General features: G+C 36.9%; 1 protein-coding gene across 1 annotated transcript in view; it reads left to right on the top strand.

Annotated features, from left to right (window-relative positions):
• Nucleotides 1–6,143, top strand: part of Vsig1 (V-set and immunoglobulin domain containing 1) — a 29,024-nt gene extending 22,881 nt beyond the window's left edge. The window contains exons 4-7 of the mRNA XM_048796863.1: nt 1,306–1,461; nt 1,836–1,955; nt 4,181–4,322; nt 5,176–6,143. Of these exons, the coding sequence (XP_048652820.1) occupies nt 1,306–1,461; nt 1,836–1,955; nt 4,181–4,322; nt 5,176–5,473 (716 nt within the window). The 3' untranslated portion in view covers nt 5,474–6,143. The remainder of the gene's footprint in view (nt 1–1,305; nt 1,462–1,835; nt 1,956–4,180; nt 4,323–5,175) is intronic.
• Nucleotides 6,144–8,994: the final 2,851 nt, after the last annotated feature.

Here is an 8,994-nt window from a genome sequence, read left to right as displayed (position 1 = left end):
TTGGAAAGTATAGAACTTTTGATCATTATCTGTGTATATAATTAAGGATAGAATGAGCTGTGCAAAGTAAGATGAATGGGGAGATTCAGTTTCAGTTTTCCAGCTTCTTCATCCAGGTATTTTCATAATTAGCTAAAAATCAGTCACATACCAAACCACCCTCATTATAACTCCTTCCTCCTCATCATTCCTTTCCCTAAAGCCTGCTGTTCTACATGCATTCTTTATCTCAAGTTATGGCAAGATCATGTACCCAGTTGTCCAATTTAGGAGCCTGGAAATCACCATAGATCCCACAATCTTCCCTCATTCCCCATATACAGTTGCCTCTAGCTTAGTACCTCTTGAAACTGTCTCCTCTTCTCCCTTGGTTTAGGCACCCCCAATGTTAGAGAGAGCCATCTAAAATGTTAAAATAACCATCATCACTAACCTGTTTAAAGTCTTTCCATGATCTCCCTGCTCTTAGAATACATGGACTGTAAAGCTCTCCAAGGTATGACTCCAGACACTCTCTAACTTCATCCCTCATCACTCTCCTCTACCCAACTTCAGAAATGTGCCAATGTTACTTTTATATCCCTGGAACTTAGTCCAATATCAGGTACACAGGAGGTACATAAATAAATGCTTGGTGTGGAGGCAGAATAGAGATTGCATAGCTGTGTAATGTGCACACCCAAAATAGGTTTCCCCTCCTGATGAGAGACACAGGCAAATTCAAATTTCCCAACCATTTTGTGTCACTCCCAGATGAATAAATGAAAAAAAAGACCCATAAAGGAATAAACAAATATAGTATTAATAGAACTATTTTTAGAGTGAATAGAAACAGTTTATCTCAAGTTATTTAAGGGTTCTATTTTCCTTTAAAACTGATTTTCAAGTATAAGCTATGTTCATAGTTGTTTAGTGTTTGCTTACATTTGGCTGTTTTATTAAAGGCATATTTTAAGACACAATGCGGAAATTCATGGTTATAAATCTGGGGAGGAGGCAGACAGAGACACTAGTTGAATCTTAATGGCCTCCTGACTAGAATGTCCCAGCACCTGAAGTGCTCTACTCCCATCTGGTGGTACAATCAGAAAACAGTCAAAATAAATAAATAAATACACACACACACACACACACACACACACACACATACACACACATATTTATGTATCACTCATATACCACTATATATATATATAATTTTTAATAAACATATATTCTGCAAAATGAAAGTGAAGAAGTGACTGCAGTAGTCACAGGCTGCCATGCATCCTGGCAGGAGTTTTACTCTTTGCAATTGCCTTACAGTCAAACCTTCTAAGCCACTTTGTAGCATCCAAGGAAGACCAGAAATGGGCCATAGTATTTCTCTGACTTGCCTCTCTTCTTTTGGAACACCATCTCCTGTGTACCACTGGTATAAACTCGAGGGAAATAATGCTGTGCCAGTGAAAGAAAGCTTCAGTAAGTATCACCTTTGGCAGTCCTTGGCAAGGCCTGGTTTGGGGGGTTGACTGATGGCATATGTGGCTGGCTGCTCAATATTGTCTTTTTCTTGGTTGGGGGAGAGGAATTTAAAAAGAATACCTGTCTCCCAACATAAGCCTCTGGTCTTAACTACTCCCCAACTTCCAGAAGCCAGCTCTAGGTATAGTTCTACATGGTGGTAGATGGGCTACCTTTGGAACAGGCCCAAGGGAACTAATTGGTCCCTGGACATCTTATGAAAGGGAGGGCAATATGGGGGAGTGGGTGGGCATTGAATGATATATTACACTGACATGATTCGTACGTACCTATATAAGATATTTTAATAGTCTATTTCCTGGTTTTGACAGACCCAAACACTGGAATTTTGGTTATTGGAAATCTGACAAATTTTGAACAAGGTTATTACCAGTGTACTGCTATCAACAGTGTTGGCAATAGTTCCTGTGAAATTGATCTAACCTCTTCACGTGAGTTGGTCATATATCTTTAACAGTTTCTCCTTGAGTCTAGTAGCCTGGACCTGTACATTAATTAGGATCTGTGGTTGGTTGTTTCTGCCTCTCTGGAGATTTGTGTGCTTTATTTATAGATTGATATGATGAATGCTCATCCTAATATCTAATGCTTACATAAAGCTTAGTATGTTCCCTAAATTAAGCAAATTGTTTAAGCTTTGCAAAAATCTCTAGGGAGAAGATATTGATATTTGATAAATGTAGCAATCTCATTGACAGTATCAGCCTGTATTTCTCTTTATGATGCTATTGGTATATTCAGGTGACACTGTAGCTATGTCAAACACAAAGTTCACAAATTTTCCAATTCTTAACTATTTGGTAAGATCTGTCCCTAATAATAATAATACTCTCACCCACAATCACTTTTATGTAACAAACACTTGGCCAGGTGCTCATGAGCATTATCTCACTCAATCCTCCCAACCATCTTATGTATGGAGGCAGAATATATTATTAGCCTTATTTTATTGAGGAAGACACTGAAGCTCCGGGAGTCAAATTACTTGCTCAAGGTCATTGAGTTAGTAACTGGTAGAGGCAGGTTGTCTCTGAACCTCAATCATCCTGTTCAAATGTGCTTACTTTCTCTCTAAGCACAATACTTATGAGCCCTGGAATTGTCAAATTGGATCCATCCAGGGGGCTAATTTTCTTCATTATTTGTCCTGAAGTTTGCTCTTCATTCTCATATCACTTTCAAGTAAAACCTACAAGACATCTGGGGTAGAGCACTTGCCTAGTATGTGACACACTGGGATCAATCCCCAGCAGCACATAAAAATAGATAAATAAAATAAAGGCATCAAATTTAATGATTTTCTGGAAGTCTTGGGATTAGGGATAATGCATTTTAAAAATAAACAAATATGAAAAAAAGAAAAGAAAGGGGGCAACCAAACAAATACACAAATAAGGCAATTATTAGCTTTGAGTAAAAGTTTTTAAAAATGTTGTACAAGGAAGAATTGTAGTATGTTATGTTCTTTGTGTGCAGTATTTACGTGGTCATAACACTGCAAGCTTTGTTTTAACTAAAACTTTATGTTATGTTTTTTGTCTGTGTTCAGTATTTACGTGGTCATAATACTGCAAGCTTTGTTTTAACTAAAACTTGTGATAGATTAGGAGAATGTGGTGGGATTTGAGTGAAATGTTGTAAAAGAACTAAATTTCCAGGGTAGGAAATTTTTTAAAAAATGAAGATCAAAAAAGGTAGGACATTCCAGGAGAAGTACAATAGAAACACAGGGGCAAAGGTACTTTTAAAAAAGGATCAAGAGTGCTTGCCTGTAGTGATTGGGACCCAGAGATGGGGAGGAGTGGAGCAGAAGGTCTGCTGTTTTTGTTAGAAGTTTAGAACTATTTGACTTTTTAAATTATTGACTTTTTAAACTTTTAAAATTATTAATTAAATTAATTCCCCAAAGTTAAAGGAATTATTTAGTGATTCAACTTGTCTCCCATCTCAAAATACAAGCTGTCCATCCTTGTTTGAGAAGAAGTGGATGGGGATGAGCCAGCATAAAACCCAGACATGTTCTTTCAGGGACAACACCTCCAGGCTTGAAGGTCTGGGGCTCAGCTGGATTGTCTCACGCCAATTAAATTTTTCCATACCCTGATGTAATAAACCAGATGCTGGTTTATCAAAATAGCCATATTCCTTCCTAGTAGCCAGAACGCACAAGGCTCCTCAGTGATCATGGACTATGTGAGGTAGAAGGTTTTTAAGAACCTATTTCGTCTATGCTCTGAGAAAGCCTGGTGAAATGTCCCTACTTACAACAGAGGCATATTTCTGGTGACTAGATTGCAACTCCATGCTCTGTCTCTTCCTATCTCCCTCTCTTTCTGAATAAATTAACACTGAACACTTTCTTCTCTAAACCCAACATCTAAAACAACCTTGTTTGTCCCAACTCAGCATATTTTTTTCTCTTTGTGTGTAAATGTCAATGGATTAAGCTACATAATCAAGCCAGTCATCTTGCTTCACTCACTCTAAATCCAACTGGCAGAGTTCTAGGGCTTTCTGTTCCATCAGTCTACAGGAGTCACTTCCCTGCTATGCGAATGTTCCAGATATTCTATACCAGTCACAAGCACACACATGACACACATGACATGACAATTTGTTTCCCTTTACTAAACATCTAGCTGTTTGTGTCTTCCAGACCCAGAAGTTGGGATCATTGTTGGTGCCTTGATTGGTACCCTGATAGGTGCTGCCATCATCATTTCTGTGGTGTGCTTTGCAAGGAACAAGGCAAAGGAAAAAGAAAGGAAGAGGAATTCTAAAACTACCACAGAACTTGAGTAAGTTCTCATTACTTGAATACAAACTTTTGGCTTGTTGTCTTCACTAGAATACAAACATTTTTCAGGCATATCTCTTTCAGTCAGTCATTCATAAGCACTCCTTTTAGCATCAGATATCACAGGTATCTTTCTACTCATTGCTTTTACAAAAAGAATGATAGTGGCTACCATTTACTGAGTCCTGTGTGCCACACTCTGTTCTCAGCACATATGCACATCAATTCATTTAACTACCAAGACCACACTTTTAGATCCAAGAAAACCTTTTATGATATAATGCTAACATACTTGTCTTTATAAAAGCACAGTCATAAACGTAATTTTAAATATTTTTTATATAACAAGAGGCTCATGATGGCAAAAGTGTCTAGGGATCATAGAAGTCATAATGTGGCCCTGCCATCAGCCCATGCTCTTGACCACTCTCCCGTTTCTTTAGTGAAGAACACACTCATTCATTTGTTCACCCATCTGCTTGCTTCCATAACTATGTGTTGGGTACCAACCAGGTGTCAAATGTGATGCTAGATGGAACCAAAGATAAAGATGAATCACAGCTGTGAATTTAGCCCTCAGAGACCTTATTAAATTCACCCTGATATTAGTTTTCTCAACTTTTAAACACAGTTCTGACATTCTTGAATTTTCATTATATTTTTGAGACCTAACCCTTTTGAACCGCCAAATGGACATACAGCATCTGACAGTGAGCCAGAATATCAGAATTAACAGACATCCTGAACAGTCTAGGAAGGACCTGTGTCACTGAAGCTATAGAGTGTATGGCTCCACATGAAATTTCAGATATCAAATCCCTAACTTGATCTTTTCTGGACCTTCTTTCTTGTAGACCAATGACAAAGAAAAATGAAACCCGAGAGAATGAAGCCATTCCAATGGAAGATGTTATCCAGCTAGAAGCAACTCTGCCACCCTCCACTCATGACACTGACCCTACTATCATCTTGGAACCAGACCATGAGCCTGCCCCAAAGCCAGAGCCTGTCCTAGCACCTGTCCTAGGAAAGGAGCCTGTTCAGATGCCTGAGATTGAGATTGAGCTGGAGCCAGAGCCAGAACCAGAGACAGAGCCTGGGGTTTTGGTTGAGCCCCTGTGTAATGAGGAAAAGGATGTGATTAAGACATAAATTAGTGCCCTGAGTACATCATTCATCACTAAGGAACCCATTCATTGTATCTGGAATTCACTTGACCTAACCAGTCCACACCCCCTCCCTCCATTCTGACCAAGCCTCTTCTAACAAGGTGCTCATTTTTAACATGAATCCAAAATAAAAGGGTCAGGATAACTATTAAATAAATGCAAGGGTTCCTGCATCATCAATAGAGAATACCTAAAATTATACTAACATGCATAATAAATGACAAGGCAAGTGATTTCTAACTCATTTGAAAGAATTTTTCTGAAATATTCAGAAATCTTTCTTGTTTTTAGCTTTTCTTCATATGTTCCACATGCACACACGACAAGGTGGCATTAATTAGATTCAATATATTTTCTAGGATTAATTAGTTGTCAGGCTTCCCTATTTGTTGTTATATTTACCACTAAGAAAAGAATTTGACAGCACTATCTCATAGATTAGGAAAAAGTTCTTCAAAATCAACAGAGGTGTGTGTGTGTGTGTGTGTGTGTGTGTGTGTGTATTTAGCATTTAAAACCAGGTTTTATAATTGATACATTTATCCTGATAGATTTCCGAATGAATCATCCTGGTGACTAATATCTAAGCACAGCAGAATTTTAAAATAATCCAATATTTAAATGCCAAATACTATACAGGCAAACAATTAGAAGTATAAATGCCAAATACTATACAGGCAAACAATTAGAAGTATAAGTATAGATTATATAAGTATAAGTATAAGTATAGAAGTATAAGTAAAGTGTTCTCAATGAACACTTCAGATCTATTTTAGATAATAACAACTACTTACAAAATCTGTTTTACTGTTGGTATACTCCACATTGATAAAGAGATGTTATTCTTGTGTATATGCTACATATTAACAAAAATGCATTGATATCTCCTTTTCTTCACTTGTTAAGTTTTTTTCATGATCTTATTTCACTCATATCTCACCTTGAAGAAATTTACAGGTAGACACACTTTTTCACTTCTGTAATCAATTGTATTTTAAAACTTATTTTAAGGATCAATAAATAATACTCAATAAAATCTGAGTTTGATGACTCCGAAGGTAAATCCTTTCATAAACAACTTTATTGACATATAAATTATGTCATTAAACAGCACCACATTTGATGAATTTTAAGTTTTGCATATCCACAAAACCATCATACCTATCTAGATAAGGATCTTCCATCACCCCCAAATACTCCCCCATGTCCCTTTGCACAATCCCACTATACCCTGCACCTCAGCAAACAATGTTTTCTTTTTCAGATTTTTATTTATTTATTCATTTATTGGTTCTTTTTAGTTATTTGTGACAGCAGAATCCATTTTGATATAACTATACCAGCATGGAATATATCTTATTCTAGTTAGGCTTCCATTCTTGTGGATGTACATAATGGTGGGTTTCACTGTGATGATTTTATATATGTACATAGGAAAATTACGTCTGATTCATTCAACTGTCTTTCCTTTTCCTATCTCCCTCCCTTCCCTCCATTCCTCATTGTCTTATCTACTGAATTTCTACTTTTTACTCTGCTTTATTGTGGGTTAGCTTCCACATATCAGAGAAAACATTCAACCTTTGGCTTTTGGGGACTGGCTTATTTCACTTAGCATGAAATATAAGAACATCATTTTTCATAAAAACCATCCCATTCACAATAGCGTCAAAATATTTGGGAAGCAATCTAACAAAAAAAGGTTAAAGACCTCTATAATGAAAACTACAGAACACTAGAGAAGGAAATTGAAGAAGACCTTAGATGATGGAAAGACTTCCCATGTTCTTGGATAGGAAGAATTAATATTGTCAAAAATGCTTTCTATCTCTATGGATTAGTTTTGCCTTTTCTTTCCCTTCTTACAAATGGGATTACACAGTATGTATTTTTGTGTGTTTGACTTTCTTCTAAAGTGAATCCTTTTCAAGAGAGGTATGGATCACTAACTTATCACATCCAGATTTACATATAAAGAATTTTCTTAAACTACAAACTCTCTTCTCTATAGATCATACCTACATGCCAATTGAAGTAGAGTCTTTGTAGTTTTTAAGGTGGATTGAAATGGAAATTAACACTCATTTTTTCAGAGCCATGGAGAGAAGAGATAGCGAACTTATGTATTATCTTTGATCTGTCAATTTGCAGTCAGTCTCAGAGTTTTGAAGCATCTATAATTCCATTAACGGAAGACAGTGCTATAATATATGGTGTCTCATGGGTACAGACAGCAAAACGATGAAGGTCTTAAGAATGACCTAATAATCCAAGATTAAACACTAAACACTAAAAATGTCAATTATCAGAATGTTAAAGTAGCTGGAATTAATTTTACACTTCTACTTTGATGATAGAGACAAATCACAGGAAAAGACTGACAAGTAATTGTCAATATTACACCCCTAAATTTCTGAAGGATCAGTGGTGACCAGGTAGAAAGGCAGTATTGGCAGTCTTGTAGAGCTCTGTCCTTATTAGCAATGTTCTGTTCAAAATATTGATATATAGTTGGGTTGATGGTTTTTAACTTTCTTGAAATCATGAATCACTGTGAGAATCTGCAGAACAATCTGGAGCCCTTGTCATTGAAAAATGCTTATAAAGTGTGATATGCAGTTTTAGATTAGTTATACACTCCCTGAATGCAAGATTAAGAAGAGTGACTTAGTTTACTGTTTAACAGAATCATGATTCTAAATGATCTTGATAGCTTGGAAGATGAGCTGAAATTAATACAATAAATTAGACATGAATGGATGGAAAATCTGGAATTTAAGTAATAGAAAACATGTTGTCCATGTAGAAACTATATCTGGATAAAGTTGGGAAGTATGTGAGTTTCATCTGAAATGGTACCTTTGGATCATTTAGGACTCCTTCTTGGTCATTGCAGCAATTTATTTTCCAGACACCCAGGCTTCCCATGCTCCTATTTGCTTAGGAACCTACTCAGGTCTGCATCCCCCAGGCAGGATTAACTACTCAGAACCGACTTCTACATTTTCCACCTTTCAAAAGATGCCTGTTTTGTAACCTTGTTCAGTGAACATGAACTTTCAAACTTTCATCCTCCTGTGATTTCAATCAGGTTGATAAACGAGTCCTCTTAAGGAGAATTTACACCCCCTGCCTTTTTTGGCAGTACTGGGGATAGAACCTAGGGACACTTTGTACCACTGAACTACATTTTCAGCCCCTCAAAAAATTTTTTTTTGAGACGGAGTCTAAGTTGCTAAGGCTGGTCTCATACTTGCAGTCCTCCTGCTTCACTCTCTAAGAGTTGCTGGAATTACAGAACACTCCTGTCTCAGACTTCCAAATTGCTTGGATTAGGGGATTCTCCTGCTGCAACCCTCAAATTGCTGGGATTACAGGATTCTCCTGCCTCAGCCTCCAGAGTCATTGGGATTACAGATATGTACCACTGCATCCAGTAGGCATATTTACATTTTAAAAGGAACTCTTGAATATGTAACCCTTAATTCAAAGAGTCCAAGTGTT

This window comes from Marmota marmota, unplaced genomic scaffold, assembly GCF_001458135.2.
Source record: "Marmota marmota marmota unplaced genomic scaffold, marMar, whole genome shotgun sequence".
Classification (NCBI taxonomy): domain Eukaryota; kingdom Metazoa; phylum Chordata; class Mammalia; order Rodentia; family Sciuridae; genus Marmota; species Marmota marmota.
The sequence above is the reverse complement of the archived record's forward strand: the minus strand, read 5'-3'. Positions and strand labels throughout refer to the sequence as shown.